Here is a 26,677-nt window from a genome sequence, read left to right on the forward strand (position 1 = left end):
ACTGGAAAAGACAGTAATGCTAGGAAAAGTTGAAGGTGGCAGGAAAAAAGAGGAAGACCGAACATGAGGTGGATTGATTCAATAAAGGAAGCCACAGCCCTTAGTTTACAAGACCTAAGGCAGGCTAACAATAGGACATTTTGGAGGTCATTAATTCACAGGGTCGCCATAATTCAGAAGTGACTTGATAGCACTTCACACGCACATATGCAAGGCACAGGATAGGGCATGGCAGCCGTACAAAAATAATTTGGCACGTTTAGCATACATTCAGAGTTACTGTAAGCAACATTGCTGCCATATCCTTGGACGCTGGTGGAAAAAAAAGAGGACCACAATTTCAATCAACTCGTTTTATCTCATGTCCTGTTATTAATCAATGTTTCCGGTGTCAAGGGAACTTCAAATATTCAGTAGTCAGGACCTGGCAAAAGTGGAGGTTCAATAGGCAGGAATGCATTCTCTTTTTTAAAAATGTGTCATTTGTTCTGAACAAATGATGAGATCAATGCAAGATGCAGAACGACTGACATCCCAGATTCAAGAGTCTTTGATGAAACACAAGGATACTAATGTGAAACCTGCAGATAGGAATGAGCACAGCTTTAGCTTTGATGCCAAATGCACATCTTAGTAGGGCAGCAGATATGAGCCCATCAACTGCAGAAGGGGGATTTTAGTGTTGCAGAACACGAGCAGTTTCCGTTGGCTTCACTGAAGACAAGGCTTCCTTAGCATCGCTGCAGAACAGGTATCTGACGAAGGGAGCTTTGACTCTCGAATGCTCATAGCCCAAAAATCTTGTTGGTCTCTAAGGTGTTACAGGACTCAAATCCAATCACAGAACTTGAGTAACTGTAAAGGATTACTAAAGCCACCAGGGGGAGTAAGTGGAACCAGCATTAGAAAATAAAGGGCGAAAACGCATGGTCGTTTTAGTCTCCTTTATTCCGTTTCAGCCAGGATTCAGCCAGGATCGAACGCACGTTCGGCAAAAACGCATGCGTTCGATCCTGGCTGAAACAGGGAATAAAGGAGGCTAAAGCGACCATGCGTTTTCGCCCAAAGATTCCTAAATTGAAATAGGAGGCCTGAGCATACTGATTCCCTTTGAACGCCTCACTCTTTTGCCATTACTGTCTGCCTTCTCCTCCATTAAACCAGAGAGTTTGCAAATCGGGAAATGCATGTTGATGCCATGAGCTGACAGGTTTGTGTGCAATGGATGTTTATTGGGTATGAGATTCTATCCTGGCTGTATGCGCTCAAGGCCCTCCTTGCAGCGAGGTTCCAACACAAAAGCGTTGTGTTGTGGATTTCGCTTAGCTTCTTGGTAAACAGACATTCCCTTCACTAGGATGGGAACAGGGCAGGTTCCTGCTTAGCTGTTGTGTCCGTTCAAAGGGGTGGCAAGCGTAAGATCCTAGAAGCTTGGCTGAATGTTTGAATCCCTCCATGGAAATTACCCTGTGTTTCACTGGATTCCTTTCACCTCTTACTCTGCTTCCTAGCCCATCCCAAGGCTGCAGGCTGGAACCAATAAAACATACACCAAATATTCTAAAAATATACTAGACTCTGCCAAAGCCACTATGCAGCAACACAAGTTTAAAATGATCTTACAGCATCACCCGAAGAGGTGTGGGACTCTGGCGAATCTCCAGAGGAAGACCTCCAAAGTGTAGGGCAACACCTCTATAGCCATGCTCCCTGAACTTGGCATACACAGGGAACGCTAAGAAGGGTAACCTTAATCAGAGTTGACGATCATAAGCAACACAGGGGAAGTGATATATTAATTCCAGGGCATGTGGGCAGTCTAACCAACCACACAGCCCCTGCATTATTTTTTTAAATAAGAGCCTTTTAAAAATATCTGTGTCCTAGATAAATAGTTACGCTTCTTTACCTTCAAAAGATAGCCAGTGTGCAGTGAATCGAGTGGCGGACTAGGACCCTGCGTGACCCAGGTTAAAATCCCCACTTCTACCATGGAAGTTCATTGGGTGACCTTGGGACCATCACAAACTCTCAGCCTGGCCCACCTCACAGGGCTGTTGTGAGAAAATGGTGGTGGGGAGAATGATGTTCTAAAAACCACTACAAAATGGTGTAGTGGTTAAGTGCGGTAGTTTGGAGCGGTAAACTCTGATCTGGAGAACCGGGTTTGATTCCCCACTCCTCCACATGAGCAGCGGAGGCTAATCTGGTGAACCAGGTTGGTTTCCTCTCTCCTACACATGAAGCCAGCTGGGTGACCTTGGGCTAGTCACACTCTCTCAGCCCCACCTACCACACAGGGTGTCTGTTGTGGGGAGGGGAAGGTGATTGTAAGCCGATTTGATTTTTCCTTAAGTGGTAGAGAAAGTCGGCATATAAAAACCAACTCTTCTTCTTCTAAGGTGACAAGCAGGATATAAATCAGTGGTTCCCAAACTTTTCGGGGGCCCGCCCCCTTGGTTCCACAAACTCAGCCCCAGCTCCCCCTACCCTATCCAACAACACAGTTGAAGGGGCCCACCTCTAGCACCCCTCTGCTGCCCCCTTGCCTCTTAGTGCCCCCCTAGGTAATCCCACCGCCCCCCAGGGGGTGGTACTGCCCACTTTGGGAACCACTGATATAAATGCATAAATGCATGTAAATGCAAATGCATATATTGTAGTATCTATCTTCACCCACACAGGGCAAAAGACTAAAACATACAATAACATAGCAAGAAATAAAACTTTAATAAACTATACAAAGAAATTAATTTGTCTGTCCCTTTGCACTGTACAGTACACTCTGTTCTAAATTCACAGTCCATTTCTATATTCAGCGTTAGCAAAAGATGTGCAAAACTTTGCGGAAGAAGTTCCTAAACTCAGTGTTGAAGATGGTGTAGATGATGGGGTTGAGAGCGCTGTTGACATATCCCAGCCATGTGACAACACTGGTGACTTCGCCAGGGATGAAGCAAGTCTCACAAAGAGCTCTGGTAATGTGGACCACAAAGAAAGGAGTCCAGCAGAAGAGAAAAGCACCTGTGAAAGAGAGAGAAGGAAAGAAAATTGATCTCTGACTCGACCACCAGATCCTTCTGAAACGACCCATAATTTACTTCATATCTCTGTGCCTCAACTCCACAGATGCAGAAAGCCTTCAAGTGCTTGGGAAGGAAAATTGTTCAGGAATAAACCAGAGGATTTTAGAAAGGTTTACTGTTTCCCACCACATGAAATTGCAAGGTCTCATCCTACACCTGCAAGAGTGATAGCTCTGCAATATGGGCTTCTCCAGCATATAGGGTTGCCAACCTCCAGAAAACACACTCAAATTTTGAGTGTGCTGTTCTTTGTTTTGAATCTCTCATTACAGCACCGGGTGATTTTTGGTTTTATAAACCTCCAGATAACAGCTGGAGATCTCCTGCTATTACAACTGATCTCCAGCTGACAGAGATCAGTTCCCCTGGAGAAAATGGCCACTTTGCCAATTGGACTCTATGGCATTGAAGTCCCTCCCCTCCCCAAACCCCTCCCTCCTCAGGCTCCGCCCCAAAACCTCCTGCCAGTGGCATAGGGGGACCTGGCAACCCTACCAGTTTATATTTCCTGTCTCTGGGACCTATTATACGGAGTTGGACAGGGGGTGTCACTGGGCGTGCAACACAAAACACTGCTGGATTCCATGTACTCAGTAGCATGTTTAAACAAGATCAGTGTGCCTCCATGTATAACTAGCAAATCAAGGATCTGTGGCCCAGGGTATGCAGTGGTGGCATGCTAATGTTGTACATTAAACCCTCTGTGGAAAGGGGGTGTCTTTCTTTGTTTTGGCACCACCAATGTCAAACTGGGCATATCTGAACCAGCGCTAACATATTCCTTTTGTATATTCTACCAGGGGCATCTGGAATAAATTTCAAGCATGGGGTGTACAGTGCATGAAGAGAAATCTGAAGTCTCATTCAGGTTTGCACAAACGTAAAACTACAAATATAAGGTGGATCAAGATTCCTGTAGATTCTATCAGATATGCCTTTAAATACAAGTTTCTAGATCTCTTTGTAGTTTTGGTAGACTAGTAGGAGAGCTCTCCTAAGGTGGTCTACTCAGAATCCTACTGAGGTCTATTGAATGGGGCTCACTCCCAGGAAAATATTACTAGGATGGTACTCTCCCCCACGCCACCCCATCAAATCACATTTGACTTATGGTGACTCCTGGTGGGTTTTTCAAGGCAAGAGACGTTCAGAGGTGGTTTGCCATTGCCTGGCTCCGCATCATGACCCTGGTATTCCTTGGAGGTCTCCCATCCAAATACTTGCCAGGGTCGACCCTGCTTAGCTTTTGAGATTAGGCTAGCCTGGACTATCCGGGTCAGGTAGGAGGGTACTCCAGGGCATTCAAAATGACCTCTGGGATGCACAGCAGAATAACATGGATCTTCTTCAGACAGTAGGTTGTCTTTGGTCACAAGCTGATTTGGGGTATACAGAATTTCTTCATGTAAGCTAAAAGGTCAATTGTCTTCAGAAAGCAATTGTCTACCGCAAGTGGAGTATGCCTGGGCTTTAGAGCAAAGGTTACTTATTGGTGAACAACTTTAAGAAGCAGCCGTGTCTAGAAGCGTCACTGCAGTCTTCTGTGGAGCAGAGGGGAGAATCAGAAGAGTAGCCATTTGCACAGGACTACATTTAAACAGGGTCCTGAAAGAAGTCTCAGAAAAGCAGTGTTCAGGTAATGGAGATCTATGAGTTCCTGCACATGTGTTTGGCGGGAATGGCACCTGTGATTGTTTTGTATTTTGAGGGCCTAGCTCTTGAACAGTAGACATTCAAGAAGCACAAGCTCCAATGTGTACAGATTACCAGTTTCTTCTGTCATAACACTACAGTAGTAGAAGAAGCTGCAACCTGCTTGAAAGGGGGCTCAGCAGTTCACCGAATTTAGCAATTCAACTCTGCACCTTCCCAGTCTGAAAGATGATTACCTAGTGGCATGCGGTGCTCGGCCTTCACGAGAGTGCAGGTCAGTTTTAACCAGCCCCTGCATTTTAGGCTAAGTGCCCTTCAGCAGACAAGTACTCTTTACTGCTCAACAGGAAGGCATCTGGTTACACTTGTAATGCCTTAGAAAGCCTGTGAGTTTAGCCCTCACGATTAGCAGAAAAGCTTCCAAAGAAGCAAATTATGATGAAGGAAGAAGGGGGGGGGGGAGAACCCTCAAGCCATTAACTGCTGGAGAGAGAGAGAGAGAGAGATTTTAAGGCCTCAAGGGCCCATTATATGAGCATTTAGTTTGACCTGAATAAAGCTGGTCACAGAACATGAGGTTGTCACGCCTGTACTAAAAAAAAGGCTTCAAGCAGAAATTTCAGTGAGGAGGGGCAATTATGGGAACCGTCATTCCCCACCCTTGCTTATCTTTCTGTTCCCTAAATTGTGAACCTGCTGAAAAGAGGTATGTTTGCCCATTAAAAGCACATAGCTCCATTAAAAAGGTGTGTGTGTGTGGGGGGGGCACAGAATACTGGATAGGGTTAGGGCCCCTTTGGACAATATAGCTGCCACATGGAGACCACCTGAGATTGCCTCTTGTGTGGTGGCCACTCCACCATATGTCCTGGTGAAATCCACACATTGTGAGCAAGTACCCAAGAAATGGCTCGCTGTATGTTACAGATACCACATGGAGGAAAGTTTAAAAAGTCACTGTTAGGCAACCTTATTGCCAGAAACAGCCCTTAGATATGAACCTGGAGATGCTGTTCCAGTCCTTACTCTGCCATGTATAAAGCAGGAGTAACTTTTGCTTATAAAGCTGGTGAAAGGGTGATCAATACTCACAAAAAAAGGAATGTAAAGCCAGTCAAATTAATAGTGAGTCTGGCCCCTTTGCCCCCTTTATCAGAGATTTCGCCTTAAGTTCATCAACCCGTTGTTCGCTGGTAGGGAATGGGCACCCAGTTGAGCGCAAGGTAGCCTTTCTTATGTCTACTCAGAATGTGGCCACAAAGACACTGTAAATGGGAACATTTTACTCCATTGAGTAAAATTGTATGATTATGTTCTCTGCAGGTATTGTGTATGCCAATAAAGGTTTGATTGATTGATTGAGTCTGGCCCCTTGAAGGGAATGGAATTTGGGGCCAGGGCATGACTTATATACCACTGGATCTGGATCCTTCTCTTTAGGTGCCTTGACTTTCTAACAAATAGGGATCCTCAGCAGTTTGTGGAATGTAGGCATTTTAAAGGAAACGCCACGCCAGCACATTGGGATTTGAAAACAAACCCCCAAATAGTGCGTTTGTTCGTGACTGTGGCTCTAGCTCCCTACTGCATCGAGGAACGTCATATGCAGGCTGCTGTCTATTCTGCAACAACGGAAGCTTCGAATATGCCATACATAGGATATTACAGCACACACAAAGCTACTATAGGTACACATCAATATATCATAATTACAAAAAGGAGTCCAGTGGCTTCCTTTGGTTTTTCTTACAACAGACTAACCCGGCTATCCCATTGGACTTCGTAAATGTAGAAGAATTCCGCAGGGGCATCCAAAATAGAAAGAGTCTTGTGGTACTTTAAAAACTAATCCTTTTTTAATGCATGAGCATTCATCAGCTACAACTGATTTTGACTTCATGCATGTGACAAAGTGGGCTGTGGTCCATTAAAGCTTATACCATAGATTTTAAGGTGCCACAAAACTCTTCTACTCTTTGAACATGGGGAATTACTATAATTACGCTATTCTTTTATAACGAAAAAATAAAGATGCAAGCCCATCCGTATTTTTTCTTTACAACAGCCGATAGAGAACAAGCCAAGCGAAGCTCATCATGGCACAGAAGAGAGTGAAGAACTTCAATCTCCCTCCCACCTACAGTCCTCAACACAACTGAGAATCTCTGTGGGATATGGAATTAGACAGGAGTCATGTGACAGCTTAAAGACTAACGAAACTGTATTCCAGCATAAGCTTTCATGGACTGGAGCCCACTTCTTCAGATGCTATGGGTGTGAATAGAGTGAAAGATCTTTAGAGCTCACCTGGGAAGGGGCTGTGGCTCAATGGTAGAGCTTCTGCTTGGCATGTAGAAGGTCCCAGGTTCAATCCCTGGCATCTCCAGTTAAAGGGACTAGGCAAGGAGGTGATGTGAAAGACCTCTGCCTGAGACCCTGGAAGAGCCGCTGCCAGTCTGAGTAGACAATACTGACTTTGATGGACCAAGGTTCTGATTCAGTATAAGGCAGCTTCATGTGTTACTGTGTCTGGTGTATCCCTTTGGCAGCAGTCTGCCATACAAGGGTAGAATCTCTAGAGCCTCTCTTTTATAAGAGAAGAGTGCTCTGAAACTTGAAGGGGGAGTCTGGAGAAATCCCACAAGGATGAGTCATGTCAGAAATTAGGCACGACAGCAACAGCTAAAGAAGCTGCCTGCAGAAAGATTCCTGCTGCTTATTAGTCAAATTATCCTCAAAGCAAAAAAAAAAAAAAAAGCGGTAATTTACCACCTTTCTCTGCATAGCGGCCCTGGTATTCCTTGGTGGTCTCCCATCCAAGTACTAACCTGGGCCGGCCCTGCTTAGTTTCTGAGATCTAACAAGATCAGGCTAGCCTGGGCCATCCAGGTCAGAGGAATGGCACACCATCTCTGTTAGTCTCTTGCCTTGAAAACCCTACTGGGTTAGTCTCTTGCCTTGAAAACCCTACTGGGTTAGAATAATAGAATCATAGAGTTGGAAGGTGCCACCAAGGTCATCTAGTCCAACCCCCTGCACAATGCAGGTTGCCATAAGTCAGCTGTGACTTGTTGGCACTTCACACACACACACACACACACACACACACACACAATATACCACCTGGATAGGCAGGCTAAGTTTTCACTGGGCCTCCAGTCATACAAAATTTAACAGTCTTTTCCCGTGCACTCATACATGAGATTCAGACACAAGAATGAAAGCCCTTTTGTTTGGGCTCTAGCTCCTAGAGTTATGAAAGGACTTCAAATCTTTATTCTTCCTTTCAGAGTCAAAATGCATAAGCCAAAGAAGAAGCAGTACAGGAACTGGGGGAGTTTAGCATGGGCAAATCGCTCTGTCTCAGCTTCTTCACCTTGGAAATGGGGAATACAGAGGGGCTGTGGCTCAGTGGTAGAGCGTCTGCTTGGCATGCAGAAGGTCCCAGATTCAATCCCCGGCATCTCCAGTTAAAGGGACTAGGCAGGTAGGGGATGTGAAAGACTCCTGCCTGAGACCCTGGAGAGCCACTGCCAGTCTGAGTAGACAATACTGACTTTGATGGACCAAGGCTCTGATTCAGTATAAGGGAGCTTCATGGGTTCATGTGTTAACCTATAGGGCAGAGACAAGGATTGGGAAGCACCTTTCAAGGTTAGAGGATGCAGTTCAGAGCGTCATTTCAGATGGAAGTCAGAACTTCAGCAAGTGAAGTTGTTACAAAATTGAAGAATGCTTTCGTGTATGTAAACATACAGTCCCCCTCCCACTCACACCTGAAAATCACTCTCATAAAAGCACCTGGGCCCTAAACTCGAGCACTTAAAAAACTAAACTCTGGCTCGGTTAAATGAAAATATTAATTAATAAACTGTGTAAACGCTCTGCTTCTCATAAAAGTGATGGAATCTTGTACGGATTGTATACAGTTACATCCATGTGGGTTCACAAAACATCTGGGAAAACAGTTTTGAAGCGGGGAGTTTCTTTATTCATCTCAAGGAAAGTGAGTAACTAGAGTTGTCCAAAGCATCCAATCAATACAACTAAGAACCAGAGTAGTAGCCCTGCCACCTCCCACTCCGAGGTTCCATGCCTTTTTAAATAATTATTTGGTGTTCATTGTAAGTTTTATAACTTTGGTTCCGTGACTTTAACAGTTCTGTGATAAGCAGAAATACAAAAGTTGCCACTTTTCTCAACACACAGCGGTGGTGGGGAGCTTCACCTGATAAATTAAGAGAGCCAGCGTGGTGTAGTGGTTAAGAGCAGTGGTTTGGAGCGGTGGACTCTGATCTGGAGAACCGGGTTTGATTCCCCACTCCTCCACATGAGCGGCGGAGGCTAATCTGGTGAACTGGATTTGTTTCCCTGCTCCTGCATACGAAGCCAGCTGGGTGACCTTGGGCAAGTCACAGCTCTATTAAGAGCTCTCTCAGCCCCACCTACCTCATAGGGTGTCTGTTGTGGGGAGGGGAAGGGAAGGCGCTTGTAAGCTGGTTTAAGTCTCCATTAAGTGGTAGAGAAAGTCGGCATATAAAAACCAACTCCTCTTCTTCTTCTAAATTTCCATACAACACTTAGAGGTACAGAATCTCTCTGGGGGAAAAAGCTGGCAGCAAAGCATACGGAAGAGTTTCTGTGATATGAAGAAAGCCATACAGAGGACTCAACCTTCTATGGCTGCTCAGGTCAAGTTCAAATAAACCAGCCATCAGAAGTCCGATGAGAGGAGCATCACAAGACAAATAACAGCAACAAATACATGGGGAGGAGGGATAACAGTGTGCTTAGCGTTCCAACCTGCCTCAGCCCAAACCTGTAGCCCATTTCTTTCAACTCCAACTCCTAAGCCCTTTTGAAACCAGCCTGGTGATTCACAATCTTGGTAACTACCGAATGCTGCTCACTTACCAACCACAACTGGTAGCACCTTCATGGCTTTCCTTTCCCTGCCATTGATTTTAGCTCGTTTCCTTTTGAGTCTTGCGGGTGGCGGAAACCTGAGGTGTGGGTAGGACACAGTCTGAACGCCATTGTTCACATAATCCCTGCGAAAAGCGCACTCTGAGTGAGCATACAGGTTATGTTCCTCCAACTTGATCTCAGCCTGGTTCCTCTCAATGACAGGAGGTGGATAATACAGCTTCCTGTTGTTCAAGTAAATGCTGCTCTTCAGCTTGGCCTTTCGGGCCTCTTCCCAGCGCCGGAGTCCGTGAAACATGGCACAGTAGAGGACCACCATGACAGGGCAAGGGATGAAGAAGGAACAAATGGAGGAATACACAACATAGTTGTTGTCTTCCAACTGACACAAAGTAGGGTCCCGACCAGGAACATTGTTGAGACCAAAAATAACCGGGCAAGCCACAGCAAAAGCAAAGATCCAGGTGGTGGAGATTAGGACCAGTTGCCTCAGGTCAATTTGCCGCCGGTTGTAGTTCAGTGGAATGGAGACAGCAATGAACCTGGGTGAGAAAGAACAGGGTCAAGCTGTGTGGCTCGTTGTGGGTTCAAGTGATGATACTAACCTAGAGCCTTTCAAAAGCTCTGCAACCCAACATCAGTGGGCAAGTGGGTTGCCACAGATATAACACCAGGCAGAAGTTCCATATTTCCGCACAACACCTCAAATACAATGCTTTTTAATGGAGTCAGTTCACAAACTCTGCTGCCAAGTCCCAAATACACTGTCCTGGACCCCATCAAAAAGATCTGTGCATGCAAGTAGGCAAATTTTTACCGATTTCCCTTCTGATGGCAGCTCTTCGACTCTCCCCAGATGCAGCTCCCTCATCCCCCAGAAGCAGCATTTTGGGAAGAATTTCTGGCTGCAGCAGGAGAGGGGAGGCAGCAGTCAGATTTTAGACAGGATACAACCTGGAAGAGACCTCAAGCAGGCATGTATACATGCAGATATGAGCAAAGCCACACCGGGTTGTGAATGACGAAAGACAGTAATGCAAAATGGCTGAAACACTTGAAATTTCTTGAAGCTTTAAAGATTATCTGTCGCCTCAGGACTACAAAACTAGGACATCAACTTGTAAATCTTGATTGTGTGGACATGCCCTGGGAGCTCCAGTCAAGAGCTCGAAATACAGCTGCTTCCTTCCTGACTTTCTCTCTGTGAATGAACATACCCACAAATTTAGGGGCATTTATTTCATGCATGTCTAAAAAAAAAAGAAAAGAAACAGACGTGTATTATACTGTATACCTGAGGCACAGAATTCAGAACTGAAGTCAGTAGAGTACATTGGTTCTTGAAAGCCTTCGACAATATTCAGTAGAGTACTTTCAAATATCACATTGCTGAAGGTTTCCCCACTGAAAAACTTTCCCACACATACAAACTTATATTAGGGAGAAGATCATCCCTTTTTGAGGACACCTAGTTTTTCTACATAAAGGGAGTTTTCATATGGAGAAACATTCAATCAAGCAATATCCTGCTTTTGGCCTGAAGTGTTACCATCAAGGAACAGTTTAATCACCTCCACTGTGTGAAGTAGGTTAAAAAAGTGGGGACCTGCAAGAAACTTGCAAGAGCAGCTATCCCATACTCCCGCCTTAGCTTCTCCCCCTCTCCCCCTAATTCTCTCAGTCTCTCACTCTTTCTTCCTCCTGCCAACTCTTTTCTTACTCCCTCCTCCATGATGCCTGTCACCTTCTCGTTCTGCCTCCTGACTGCGGCAAGCCTCCACGGCCCCTTCCACAGCGACCGGAAAGGCCTAGGAACCCTGCCCATGCATGCAGCACGCTGGACGCCAAACAGCTGATGGGTGGCCAGGCTTGGGTGGGGCAGTGAGGGGCCCAATGGCCTCGTAACAGGCTCTCTGCAGTAAGACAGCCCGGAAGGATGAAGGGCTCTTATGGCCTTGGTGGGGGAAAGGCTACAGCCGGTCAGGGGTGGAATTAGAAGGAGCCCTCCCCATAAAGCTGGCGAAAGGAGGTCCTTGAAGAGGTCTCCTGGTTGCCTGAGGTGCTATCTCTGCAAGTACCCTGGCAGCTTCAGCGGAGGAGAATGCGGACTCCCCCTCCGGCTGGTCCGAGGAGGTTCAGCCAGCCAGAGCGCAGAGAAGCACAGAGGGAGGGCCCGGGGCCAGGGTCACCCCCACGACCTCACACTTTTGAACTACTTTCTGTGTAAAATTACTGGTGCTCCCAAGTGTATTGCTGGGGTATCACTGCGTGTCAAACTGGGCCTTAGTTCCCTCGAAGCTTGGATTTGGGCCGTGGCTTTTAGATTCTGGATCAAGATTTATTTCTCCACAGAGGCGAATGGATATTTATACCTACTTCAAGCTGATTCCTACCAGACCTCATGGAGTAGACTGGTTGAATGTCATATCCAGTCTTTAGGAATCTCTCTTTCTGACCTAAAGGATTGCGGGTCATCAGCAGCTCTTTCTTCAGTCCAGAGCTGCTTGCAAAAACTGGATTTCAGAAGTGCTACATACAATAAGAGCATGTAGAGTATGTTCACCTCTATACCCAGGTCCAAACTTGCCGCAATCTCTCCCCATGTATTTTGATTTTCTGACAATCCCGCAATACAGACAATTATTTATGTTGGCTAGACTAGATGTCATTCCACCAGGGGAGTTAATGGGTCATCTAAATAGGAGAGTATGCCAATGTGGTTCTGGCCAAGTTGACACTCTTCAGCATTTCTTGTTTAGCTGCGACGAAGCGAGAGACAGATGGATAAAGCCTTGTATCTGGGAATCTGCTTGTGAATTGGAAAATTTGAGGGTTCTTTTAGAAGAGGTGGATTTTAATACTACATTGGCAGTTGCCAAGTTTTTATCTCAGTTAGTCAAGAGAAAAAAATACTAATTCTCTTATTGTTTATCTAGATATCTGTTTATATATACCTTTTTAAATTTTGATCTTAGTGTGACATTGTTCAGGGCCAAACTGGCCATATGAACAGTATCATTAAAGTAATAAGATCTCTGTTGTCTGGAGATCAGTTGTAATCTCTAACCCTCACCTGGAGGTTGGCAGTCCTAGTTCCCCCGCAGAAAATAGCTGCTTTGGAGGATGGAGTCTATGGCATCATACCTTTCTGATTTTTTCCCCTCCTCAAACTTCACCCTCTGCAGGCTCCACTCAAATCTCCAGGAATTTCCCACCCTGGAGTTGGCAACCCTATGTCCTTTCCACTCAACAGTCAACCTATGTTTATCTGCCCCTCTGTCTTAAGCTTTCCTTCCTCCCTGTAGCCTTCACCTTGGAAAACTACGGTCTTTCTCCTCAGTGGGGACCAAAGCACGCTACATTATTTTCCCTTGTGAGATAGGTTAGGCTGAAAGTTATGTGACTGGTCCACAATCATCCAGTGAGTTTTCACAGCAAGATGGGGATTTGAACCTGGGTCTACTGGATCCTACTCTGAAGCGTTAACCGCTACACCACAGTGGCTTTCATAGGGTAGTTGATGTTGAGCAGTAGCAAGCAACCAGGCCTCATCAAGTCATTGAAGTTGGGTGGTATCAAGTCACCCAGAGGTTGGTGCCAGGCCTAGGTTTGCCAACCTCCAGGTGGGACCTGGAGATCTCCAAGAATTACAACTGAACTCCAGATGACAGAGATCTGTCCCCCTAGAGAAAATGGTTGTTTTGGAGGGTGGACTCTATGGCATTATGCTCCCCTCTCCAAACCCTGCCCTCCTCAGGTTCAACCACAAAATGCCTAGGAATTTCCCAACCTGGAACTGGCAACCATAGCCAGGCCTTGCCTTAATGAGTCCTCCCTCAAAGGTCATAGGCCTGGAAAAGACTCTGCTCTCTCCCCCTGCCTTTTATTCACAGAAACCGAAGGCTGGAATGCTGCAGTTGCCACTGAGGGAATCCGTTGCTTAAAGCTACAGGCTCTCCTTTTATCATTTTATCACAAAAATCAAATACATTACACCTCTAACTTGATTATGTGACCTTTATAGGAAGGAATCAGATAACATTTTCACTTCTCCTAATGATGCATTGACTGTCAGGTATTTGCATAAGTTAATATACGTACATTTTCACTTATCCTAGAAGGACAAATGATGCATCGACTGTCAGGTCTTTGCATAAGTTAATGTATGTACATGTAGAATTATCACTGTGAGCGGCCTTAAACTGAGGCTGAGCCAGACAGACAAGATTAAAATAAGTTTGGCGACTTGAGACTCAGGGATACCCATTGTGGGGTCTGAGAACAGAACAGTGGTATCTACTCCCTTTCCCCACTCACCAGTTTCCATTCAGACACCCACCCCCAGCCTTTTAAAGATCAATAGTTTACTGTCAGGGGAATGGGCATGCTTTAGCCAAACGAAGCTGCAAGCAAAATAAAAGATGAAAGCCTTTCCCTTCAAGGTGCACTCTAACTTTCTGGCACTGAGAGGCAACTATTCTTTAACCTTTTCTATGCAAAGACTAGCTCTTGCATATATAAATCTCCTATAATCACAGGTGCACAGATATCACTAGATTTCTCTGCATCTGATGCCTGCAACCCATGTGAACTGATGACATTAAAAAGCATGGTGGTTGAGGTGTTGTGAAAAGAAATGGAACTCTTATCTGGTATCGTGCTTGTGACATCCCATTCACACACTGAGAGTGAGTTACACAGCATTACTCTAGGCTAGAAGAAGAAGAAGGGTTGGTTTTTAAATGCCGATTTTCTCTACCACTTAAGGAAGAATCAAACCGGCCTACAATCACCTTTCCCCTCCCCACAACAGACACCCTGTGAGGCAGGTGGGGCTGAGAGAGTGTGACTAGTCCAAGGTCACCCAGCTGGCTTCATGTGTAGAAGCGGGGACAATCCAGTTCACCAGATTCGCCTCCGCCGCTCATATGGAGGAGTGGGGAATCAAACCCAGTTCTCCAGATCAGAGTCCACTGCTCAAACCACGACATCACACTGGCTAGCATCATCAGCCACTGGTTTGCTTTTTTTTTTCTTTTACTGTAAGGAAAGAAACAATGGAAGGGTCAAAATGAATGAAGAAAGCTTCACAAGCCAAGCACATGAATTCCCTCACTGTGCAGACTGTCGTTGTTTGGTTGTTTCACTTCCTTTGGGCTCATTTGCCAGAAGAGCAAACCCCGCTACCTCTTTGTGCGTGCTTCCATGCCAAAGCACCTACTTCAGTATTCTCATGCTATTTAACGCATGCCTTCTGGTACACTAGTATTAGGTTGTGCCGTAACATTTGCCACTGTTCAAGGCACTTGGGATCTTCATCTGGTTATTCTTCAAATACCCCACAGTAGTTTAAAACAACGATCAGTGACCTGTTCATGGTCACTCAGTAAGTTCCACGGAGGCCATTTATGCTTGGTAATTAGCAGAGCATTCCAGGCTGAATTGCCCCGCATATTTTTTAAAAAGTTTTTCACGGTGAACCATCATTCAGGAAGTGACTGCGAAGCTGGCACATACCTGCTTTGCACTACTTAAAAAAGGTAAAGGTCCCCTGTGCAAGCACCGGGTCATTCCGGACCCATGGGGTGACGTCACATCCCGACGTTTACTAGGCAGACTTTGTTTACGGGGTGGTTTGCCAGTGCCTTCCCCAGTCATCTTCCCTTTACCCCCAGCAAGCTGGGTACTCATTTGACCGACCTCAGAAGGATGGAAGGCTGAGTCAACCTTGAGCCGGCTACCTGAAACCAACTTCCGTTGGGATCGAACTCAGGTGGTGAGCAGAGCTTTTGACTGCAGTACTGCAGCTTACCACTCTGCGTCACAGGGCTCCTACTTAAGAGCCCCTTTAAAGCAACCTTTTGTGTTTGCTCTGCTGCCACAAAGAATCCCCTCAAACAAGCATGCAAAAAACAAACAAACAAAAAAACCACGACAGAATAGAAGGAACGAAGGAGCAGGTGAGTGGGGTGGTGGTGGAATTTCTCCTTTTGCGTCGGGACCGTGAATAGTCATTTTAAAGGTTGCATTTAAAAAAAGAACTTTGAGTGAGCTTCAAAAATGTGTCTCTGTGTGTTAAGTGCCGTCAAGTCGCCTCCGACTCATGGTGACCCTATGAATGAAAGTCCTCCAAAATGTCCTATCCTTGACAGCCTTGCTCAGATCTTGCAGATTGAAGGCTGTGGCTTCCTTTATTGAGTCAATCCATCTCCTGTTGGGTCTTCCTCTTTTCCTGCTGCCCACAACTTTTCCTAACATGACTGTCTTTTCCATTGACTCTTGTCATCTCATGACGTGACCAAAACACGATAGCCTCAGTTTAGTCAAAACTGACCCTGCAAAAATGGTCGGAGTGTGCATGTGACTCTGCCTTTGTGAAAGCCCTATCCTCTGCAACAAACTAGCCCATAAATACAAGTCTTTGTCTAAGCCACTGCAACATGAGCCTCATCCCTGAACGTGACACACTTGGGTTTGAATCAGAGGTTTGAGGGAGAGACAGTCAGGAAGACAGGGGAGGATCTATCTCGCTGTCACAGCGCTGAATTTAAAAAAGAATCTAGTGAAACTGGGAAATCCCAGCACTTTCAAGGCTGGGGGAGGGAGTGCTTACCGATCCACGCTGATTGCACAGAGATTGAAAATGGAGGCTGTGCACAGCATCACGTCCATCGTCATCAAGGCATCACACAGGACTGTGCTCAACGACCACACGCCTCCCAGGAACTGAAGACAAAAACAGAAGAGCTGCCATGATTCCCTTATTTAGGACCAACCACTAAGTACTTCCTCTCCACCACCCCTGGTCTCACAGACAGATGGTAAGGTTCTCCACAATGGCTGCCTCTATAAAGAGGGCCACAACCAGGATTTCCAGACTGCAACTCAGGCTTGCTGGGTAAGGCAATGGCAAACCATCCCCGTAAACATAGTCTGCCTAGTAAACGTCGGGATGTGATGTTACCCCATGGGTCAATAATGACCTGGTGCTTGCACCTTTACCTTTAACCCAGGCATCTGCCATGCAGCTTTAAAACTACTAATCAAAGTAGGTTCTGTAGCCACAGATTCTCCTGCTTGTTTCTTCTCAGTTCTTTCACTTGCCTCCTCTCCAGCCTGGTCTCCCACAACTAGGGCCCAGCTTATCTACAGCAAGTGAGCTGGGGATGGATGGATAAAAGGGCTGTGGAAGAAAGAGGTTAGAGGAACTAGAACCGACTTCCAGGCTGCGGTCTGGGAATGCTAGCCATTACACAGTACAACCTTGCTCTATGATATGACCCAATGCAGACTTCTATTGCTTTGAGTAATGATGGAGGAGAACACACAGAGAGAAGTAAAGGAGGCCATCGATATTCCCGGGAGCAGAAATACGCTCATGCCCCTTCCACTCAGCTGTAAATTCACAAAATCTTCCCTGTAACCAAGCAACCAATGGTTAGCTTCCAAGCGGCAAGTCTTGATGGGTTAAAAGCATCCCAAATCTTTCTTTGTCACCTGAATGTGTATTAATAGGAAATCTCAGACATGCTTGTAAAATCTGGGATTGTCCTAGAAAGAAAATAAATCTCGAAACCCTGTGCTAATGTCCAGTAATCCCCACCCCACTGTTGCTACAAATCTCCCACTGAGATGACGTCCACACAGGTGGTTTATTCACACCTTCTAGACTAGAGCTTCATTATCCCTTAACCTTCAGTCTGTCTTTAGGGTCAGGCTAGGGGAAGGTTACCATGCCTTGGAATACAAGATAAGAAAATCAGGTTCTGCACAACCTCATTAAATGCCTCGCTTGGCCTCACTAGCCTCCTAAGCATTAGCATGGAACACAAGAGAATCCACATTCACTAAATGCACAAATACTTGATAAATGTGCTCACGATTTCTCTTCCTTTGGCCCTTCCCCCATATTTGAAACTCCTTACAGTGCCTAGCCATAGGTGTGCTTTTATGCTCCCCAGATTGAATGTCCTGAGGACTGCCGAAATAAGAGGACGATTCGTTAAAATACCATTCTCAGAACGTTTTTATGCTTGTGTATGTGGTATATTAGAGACTGCAGACCATCTTTTGCTTTTTTTGTGATCAATGGGCTGCCCCTAGATTTTTCCTATTTTGTCTAGATACCAGCTCCTTGTCGAGCCCTGTGTGGTATCATCATTATTATTAGCAGATCCTCATCCACAAATAATCCGATCTGTTGCAAAATATTTGACAATAGTGATCACCCTAAAACTTTGTTACAATGAGCACTAGTTGATTTTATGAGAAATTGTAAAGGCTCATTGTTATATCTTATTTTCTAATGTGTTATAGGTTTTATGAGCTATGTATTTTATTGATTTGGTATCTTGTTGTCTTTGTGCTCTGTCATGTTATATTGGTTTGTCTGTTTGATCTGTTGTGACGTATTGGTTTTATGCTCAAGACCTTTGGTCATATGAGCTTAATAATAAAAGGAAAGGATTTCTATCAAATTAATAGATTTAATGCATCTTAGATGTGTGTTTCTCTTATATTATTGTTACTGATTCCATTATGGCAATCAAACTATTTTTTCCAGAGAAAGAGAATTTTTTCCCTTGTACATACTACCAAATTAAGGGAGATCTCCCCTGTACTTTGTTGAGAAATCAAAATTAAATGGAATGTTGTTACCATAGAGCTATCCACTATGTCTAGGTCAACAAGATTTCAAAATTTCCTGATTGCCCAGTAGTAGATAATTAAAGGAAATGTCATTCAATAATGTCTGGTGAAAGTCTGCACTAGTTGAAGCGCAAGTGATCTGTAGAATCAAACCCCACCAATACACTGCACATTTTGGATAGGTAAGAAAGCACTGTTAATAACATGATTTTCCTACATTCTAGAAGGAAAACTTAAAGCTGAATCACAGCCCTAGTTACAAACAAAGAAGCCATTTGAGGGGGGAAAGTTTTTTTGGAGGGGCGTTCAGACAAAGGGACAAAAGGAGACAAAAAACTACAGTGAGGTTTGGGAGGGAACTAATGTGCTGTACCAGCAAAGCTTTCCTCCTCTTTTTTGAGCCTTCCAATGTTTCTTTCTTTTCAGATGGGAAGAGATTAATCTACCCTTTGGCATAATGAAATGGCTGCTAGTCACCACAGCGGCCGGCAATTTTATTTATACTGAACATTATTGGAAAATTACTCAGCAAAGGCTAGATTCTCTCTCAAGACCTGTAAAACAGAAATAACTGTAATTTGGCTGATGTCTGATTAATATGGCCCCAACACAATGGGGCCATATTAACTTCTACAATTGGCTCTCCTGACAGAGATTTTGTAGCTGTAATCTTACCTTCATACTCATTTTTATTTCTGATTTATATATTCTTTCTTTGAAAACATTAATAGGTCATTTTGGTCTAGTATTATTGTCCCAAAAAACACTCAAGCTGGGTTTATTACTTGCCCTTCCGACTGCAGCTTTATCATACATAAACTCTGCATTCCTTAGGGCAACCCCCTTAAACATGAAAATAAAAAAGACATAACCCTAGTTCCTAGGGATGCCAGCATCCTGGCATCCTGCTGTGTTGCCCGCCAGCACCTCAGGTGCCAGCAGCAGGAAATGGGGGCGGAATGTGCACTGGAAGTGATGCAATGGACGTTCTAGAATTTACAACAACTCGATGGTAAACCATAGAATTTTTGTAAATTCTAGAGCATCTAATGACATCATTTCAGGTTTTTCCAAGAAGTGATATCAGTGCATTGGCACCACACCAGAATGCCAAGCCCCCATCCCCAATTTCTCCCAGGGGTTGCTGGCTGCAGTCCCGGCAACCCTACTAGCTCCTACTGAGGTGGACATAAACCAGCTGGGGGCTCACATTATTGAATGTTCCTCCATATAAAACATACAAATCTATACGGCAGGAAGAAAGTTTTAGCCTGAGTTTCTGTATGTAAGACTTTTTTCATGGGGGAGCACTCAGTCACGTGAGTTCACATTTGCAGTCTATGGTGGAACAGGTCAGACAATGGTTTACCACCTTAGTGAGAATTAGGTCGCTTAGAGCTGCTTTCTCCATTAAGTTTACACTTACAGTACCATTTCTGCACCGGGGGGATAGACATAAGAATGCCAAGAATCCGGGATAAAGCTGGCTTGCTCAAATCCGATTTGCAAATATGTACATACATTAACAACTGCCATGTAGCAACTTATCACACACAACAATGATTTGCAGAACACAGGAACATTCCAATTAACAAAACCTGTAAAACAGGAAGTAACAAAATAGGAAGCAGTCTAGTAAGACTGCCTTGACCTGGATGGCCCAGGCTAGCCTGATCACGTCAGATCTCAGAAGCTAAGCAGGATCAGCCCTGGTTAGTATTTGGATGGGAGACCACCAAGGAAGTCCAGGGTTGCTGTGCAGAGGAAGGCACTGGCAAACCACCTCTGTTAGTCTCTTGCCATGAAAACCCCAAAAAGGGGTCATCATAAGTCGGCTGCGACTTGAAGGCACTTTACACACACACACTAGTAAGACTACTAGAGAAACTGCATTCAAGGATTTGCATGAATACACTTTGTGTAGCAGTCAAATGATCTACATTCAGGTACTGCCACATCTGGTGCTTGGACCACCGTGGATGCTAATAGAGATCACTTTTTCCCTGGCAACATGGTGCTTTTGTGCACCACCTGAGTTTTCTCCAACCTTCCTGTGGTCTTTCCAAAACCTGCAAAACCGGATCAGGTTCAAGGTGCTGTTTTTGACCTTTAAAGCCTTACACGGTCTGGGACCATTGTACCTTCAGGACTGCCTCTCCTAGTACCCCGCCCCCTACAGAGCTCTATGCTCTGCTGGTAATAATCTGCTGGTGGTCCCCGGCCTGAAGAGTGCACGGCTGTCCTCAACAAGGGTCAGGCCTGGCCCTGGCCTGGTGGAATAGTCTTCCTAGTGATATCAGGGCCCTGGGATAACAGAGCTATCCCACCAGGCCTATAACTGAGGGCAGCTGCAAGTTTATCCATCATTACTGTCCTCCCCATCCTTCCCCACCGGCACTCTTGACATCTGTGGGGGGTTAGGGTTAGTGTAAGGCCATTTGGTTTACGGTTTCAATATGAGGTTTTAAATTATTGTTCTACAGTTTTATGTATTTTAGAGGTTGTTACCCGCTCTGAGCCCAGCCTTGGCAGGGAATGAGGGCAGGCTATAAATCTGAATAACAAACAAATAAATACTACCATCTTTTTTTGAAAGATCACAGCAAAGCCAAAGTAGGACCCACATGGAAAGGAAACACCAGATCGTTCCTCGTCCCATCCACATTGGCACCATTTTCTCTGCCACAGTCCCCTGTGGGACCCATTTCCCTCTCCCCACACCACTTAGGGGGCTCTTTTGCTTTTGCTTTTTTCCAATCATTAATTGACAAATCATTACAGAATTTTGTTGATGATTTTAACCTCTCCCCCCTTGGTAGGGCTGCCAACCTCCAGGTACCAGCTGGAGATCTGCTATTACAACTAATCTCCAGCCATTAGAGATCAGTTCACCAGGAGAAAATGGCCGCTTTGGCAATTGGACTCTATGGCATTGAAGTCCCTCCACTCCCCAAACCCCACCCACCTCAGGCCCCACCCCATAAACTTCCCGCTGGTGACAAAGAGGGACCTGGCAACCCTACCCCTTGGTGGTGCAGGTGGTAGGGAATGGCCATCATAGGGGAATGGGACAGGGGAAATGAAAACAAAACCCACCATGATCACAGAAAGGCAGACAGCACGGAGCAATGTTGGGTTGGTACAAATTGCTCACCGTGGATGCATTTTGTAAGGGCTGATTATAGGCCTGTATCCCTGACCTGGATGGCCCAGGCTAGCCTGATCTCGTCAGATCTCAGAAGCTAAGCAGGGTCAGCCCTGGTTAGTATTTGGATGGGAGACCACCAAGGAAGTCCAGGGTTGCTGTGCAGAGGAAGGCACTGGCAAACCCCCTCTGTTAGTCTCTCGCCATGAAAACCCCAAAAAGGAGTTGCCATAAGTCGGCTGTGACTTGATGGCACTTTACACACACACATCACCACAAAACTTTCAAAAGAGGGTGGAGTGATAGTATGACCAACTCCGACCCTGGCACTGCAGACATAAAGCAGCCCACAGCATACCATGGAGGTTTTTAAGAAGAGGTTAGATGGCCATCTGTCAGCAATGCTGATTCTATGACCTTCAGCAGAAGATGAGAGGGAGGAGATCTTGGCCATCTTCTGGGCATGGAGTAGGGGTCACTGGGGGAGTGGGGGGGAGGTAGTTGTGAATTTCCTGCATTGTGCAGGGGGTTGGACTAGATGACCCTGGTGGTCCCTTCCTACTCTATGATTCTATGATTGCAAACTGAGATCCTGCTTTAAGAACAGATCCTTCCTCCACTGTCCCCAGGTTAATTTCCCCACCCCCTCTTCCTTTCTGATCATTTCTCATGGGTGTTATTACATGCCACCAATACAAACTATCAAACCATGGTTCCCTCATAAATCAGAGAGTGAAGCCTGATTTACACGGAAATTGAGGAGACAGAACCCTGAAGGGGTAAAATGAACTGCACCATTGCAGGGGCGGCTTCCAATTCTGAAAGCTCTGTCACGTTAAAAAGCCCCATGCAGGATGCTTTCCTTGTAACCTCCTGTCCTTTTGTGATCGGCCCCAGCTCTCCGTGGCAGACGTTTTACGTGGTGGCATCCTGTTCGCCAAATCCCCATGGCGCCCACAGGCTCATCAAGCAATGCCACTGGGATGATCAGATACCGTCTGAACTGAGACTGAAAAGCTTGGCAATGGCTTCCGTTAGAGATTAGAAAAGGGGGAGCAGAGAAGCACACAAAGGTGACATTGAAACTGCAAACTGCTGTTGTTCTGGAAACAAACAAAAAAAATAAGCCAGGTGATTAATGGCCAGGTGCCAGATATGCAGAATGTGCCAGTCCAGAGGATTGTACACACGCAGCCTCTGCTAATCTGCTCTGATCTCCAAATGCCCAGCATCTGCTCCTGCTTCCACCACTTCTCAATTGACAGGCAAATTGTGCTCCAAAAGGGAAGGGGACCAGTTGGTTCTCCTTGCAGCTTTATCACCAGGCCTCTTGGTAATTTCCCAGGCTTGCCGGTATTCCTCATTAAAAATGGTTGGGAGGAAGGAGTTTGTTTTCCATTTGAAGCAAGAGGCTCTCTCTCTCTTTTGCAGACTCACATAAAAATAAGGAAGACAGGGTTGATCCAGTACCTGTACCCGTTATGGAGATGACAGAATTGGCTGATATATGTGAGGAAAACTGCACCAGTGTAGAGTCCCTTTGACACACAACTATTAAAGGTATAACAGCCCTGTTCTCCTTTGCCTCTGGTCTGAAATACAACTTCTGACACTTTCTAATCTGTGGTTTCCCTTTCACACAAGATGTGGCTTGTGCTCCCCCCCACATTATTGTGCCATCCTCATGATTACTGATTTTATTATTTAAAACATTTATTAGCTGCCTTTCTACTTGCGGCACTCAAGGCACCTTCCACTATAAATAAAACAACAGTTATAAAATTATTTTTTTTAATGGTGTAGGCGCAGCGCTGCTCCAGAATAGTGTAATACTCCACTTAAAAACAACCTCCACCACCACCATCACCATGTATGTTTGCATAACACCACTACAGATCTGTCTCTGCCCCCCCGCCGTGCCCTCATCTCAGAACATCACACCCCCTCCTTGTCGGGGACTGGGGGCGAGGGCAACATGTGGCCCCCAGAGCTCTAGCCGCTGCTGGGCACTGATGAGCACACAAGCTGCCTGGCCCCGGAGGGCTGCTAACCCAGGGAGGGGGAAAGGAGGTGCTTTGGGAATGCATTGCCCAGTTTACCTGTAATGCACTGGTTCCCAACCAGGGGTCCGTGGACCCCCAGGGGTCCGCGAGAACTAAATTAAGGTCCGCGAAACAAAGTTATAAACCCATAATAAATTAATATTTTCAATTAAAAGTTCTCTATTATAAAATATATATATTCAAATATTATTCTAAGTTTAATGTTTAACTCACAGTTATGATTAAAGTTTATTTTCAAATTCTCTGAATTTTTATTTTGAACCTTGGGGTCCCTGCACCGAACAAAAACGTTCTAGTGGTCCCTGGTCAAAAAAAGGTTGGGAACCACTGCTGTAATGGCACAGGTACCCCATCAGGTCCTGTCTGTGATCTGTTATATCTGAAATGGAAGTTGAGCGGGAGAGCTCAGCCACAGATGTGTGTGGACATGGCTCTCCCAGGTGGGGTGGGGTGTCGTTGTTTTTTGCAAAGTGCCAGCCCTGTTGTGCAAAGCGCTCTCCTTGTGCTATTTCCACCGCCACTAGTGGGGAAATGCTCACTCTAAGTCCCCACGGTGGGGAGCTCAGAGACAGCATTTCGAGCCACGTACACTTTACCTGCCAGAAGGTATGTGCGGGGGGGGGGGGACACCAGTGCTTATGAAGGGGGTAGGGCTCCGCTATTGGGCAGCGCTGTGGGGGCTTGGCCCCCTTCCACCCCCTGCTAATCGGCTGGCCACCTGGTCGACGCCCTGGGGGCGTGGCTGTGCTGAAAGGGGTGGCAAACTGTCAAACTCCTATAATGGGGGCTTATGACACACACACCCTTCCAACCACTTCAATATCCCACTCACTCAGCCCGGCCGTATATGCTGAGGGGAAAAGGCGTTGGCCTGAGTATATTTGTGAGGAGAATTATTTTCCTTCTTCTCCTCCAGTCCCACACCCGTATTTACCTCAGTGAGAAATAGGAGACAAGAGGCTTAAACAGAGAAAACAGGGAAGTTTGTTAAAGAGAACTTACAGAGATTGGTTTTTAAGGAAAAGGCAGAATATTTTGGAGGGAAAACTCAGAGTTAGATTGATACAAGCAAGATTGCTTCAGAGAAATAGCTTAGATGTTTCCTTCACACACAAGTTCCTTCAGTTCTCAAGCTTAGTTCTATCTCTCAGAACTATTATACACATTCAGCTTCAGCTTTAGTTCTAACCCTTAGAACGACTATTCAGATTCAGCTTTCAAAACTGTCATTTAGCTTCAGACTCTCATCTCTGTCCCCAGCCTAGCTCTTTCTCTGACTACCCCACCTCAGTGGCTGTAATCCTCCACACCTTCCTGCTACCCGGAATAGCTCTACCTCAGAGACTAATTCCCCTTTGTGACCTGAGAATGGGCCCTCTCTGACCCAATTCTCACCCCTGTCACTACCACAGGTTGTGTGTGTGTCAGTAGCTTCGGCTTTCACAGAACCCCTCAGGTTCACAGAGTACAGTCTGGCTTCCGCTCAGTCTCGCTACCAAGCTTCCAATCTATCACAGCCCTCTCTCAGGCTGGGTCCCAAGCTTCGACTACTTTCACAGCCTTCTATCCAGGCTGGGTCCCAAGCTTTGAATGCTTTTCTGTCGCTCAGAGTGTCAGCTCTCTGGCTCTGCCCACTCTTGGTCTGTCAGCTCTTGCTGCAGATTAGCCCCTTATCCGTCACAGGGCTTTTATGGGTTGCACCACAATTTTAGCTGGCATAACTTCATGCCAGGAAAAGTGGGCGTTCCTGGCCTGAAAGCCTTCAGGAAGCTGACTAATGTCAGTCGTGCCCTAGGGGACGCCCTGTTTCACACCGCCGCAGGCCCATGTGCTGGAGAAATGCCGCCTTGGGGGCTGGGCAGGCAATTGTGCAGCGTGCGGCTCCAGCGTGTTTGCCCCTGCACTGGTGTCGGTGCCACTTTATTACATGATAAAATGGCACCTAGGAGCCCCGTGGCGCAGAGTGGTTAGCTGCAGTACTGCAGTCAAAAGCTCCGCTCACGACCTGAGTTAGATCCCGACGGAAGTCGGTTTCAGGTAGCCGGCTCAAGGTTGACTCAGCCTTCCATCTTTCTGAGGTGGGCAAAATGAGTACCCAGCTTGCTGGGGGTAAAGGGAAGATGACTGGGGAAGGCACTGGCAAACCACCCCGTAAAAAAGTCTGACTTGGAAACGTCGGGATGTGACGTCACCCCATGGGTCAGGAATGTCCTGGTGCATGCACAGGGGACCTTTACCTTTTTAAAATGGCACCTACACCAGGCTCCGCTGGTCATGCTGGTTCCTAAGGAGATTCAGGCCCCCACCGTCAGAACTGCAGCCTAAGTCTTCCTCATCCTTTACTTTCTTGCTAGAAAAAGCTTAATGTACTACATTTCTACACGTTAGACTTAAGTAAGCACAAGCAGAAAGCCAGTAAAAAAGCTTCCAATCATATATAAGGTCACCCATTGGCCAGGAAAAAAAAATCTGCTCCTTTAGTAGAGGTTTAAAATGTAGAAGTCTGCAGCCGATCCTTTTCATGGCTTAGAGCTAAATAACATCATCGGGTATGTGCTGCAGAACAAACTGATGTTAAAAGAAAAGCCAGAGGGGCTGTTGGTAACCCTCATTATATACAACACGTGGCAAGTTCAATGTAGGGTAATGCCCTGTTTTCTGACACTACTCTTGTGATTTTAATAACAATCTGTTGAGCAAGAATTTAACAGGTGAGGCTTTTTTTGGCACAGAGGTAGTGATGGGGAAAGCTTTGCCTGTTTGACCAGGCTGGGAGCAAGATAAATTTCAGCTTGAGATCCCCTGATGAAGCTCATTGGAAAATGTACTGGCCAAATAAACTGTTCTCCTTGCACCTGGTTCCTCCTTTCACATGAACACATGAAGCTGCTTTCTACTGAATCAGACCCTTGGTCCATCAGAGTCAGCACTGTCTACTCAGACCGGCAGTGGCTCTCCAGGGTCTCAGGCAGGGGTCTTTCACATCATCTACTTTCCTAGTCCCTTTAACTGGAGATGTTGGTGATTGAACCTGGGACCTTCTGCATGCCAAGCAGATGCCCTACCACTGAGCCACAGCCCCTTCCCCCCCTCCTATTTACCAGTGCCACCTTATTTTCTTCCCAATTGCTCTCAAAGGCACACAAATAGGTCCA

General features: G+C 45.9%; 1 protein-coding gene across 1 annotated transcript in view; it reads right to left on the reverse strand.

The window, feature by feature from the left end:
• Nucleotides 1-2,711: 2,711 nt before the first annotated feature.
• Nucleotides 2,712-26,677, reverse strand: part of DRD4 (dopamine receptor D4) — a 61,665-nt gene continuing 37,699 nt past the window's right edge. The window contains exons 2-4 of the mRNA XM_056851013.1: nucleotides 16,279-16,391; nucleotides 9,654-10,207; nucleotides 2,712-3,024 (exon numbers count right to left, since the gene is read on the reverse strand). Coding sequence (XP_056706991.1) covers nucleotides 2,822-3,024; nucleotides 9,654-10,207; nucleotides 16,279-16,391 — 870 coding nt within the window. The 3' untranslated portion in view covers nucleotides 2,712-2,821. The remainder of the gene's footprint in view (nucleotides 3,025-9,653; nucleotides 10,208-16,278; nucleotides 16,392-26,677) is intronic.

This window comes from Euleptes europaea, chromosome 6 (genome assembly GCF_029931775.1).
Source record: "Euleptes europaea isolate rEulEur1 chromosome 6, rEulEur1.hap1, whole genome shotgun sequence".
Lineage (NCBI taxonomy): Eukaryota > Metazoa > Chordata > Lepidosauria > Squamata > Sphaerodactylidae > Euleptes > Euleptes europaea.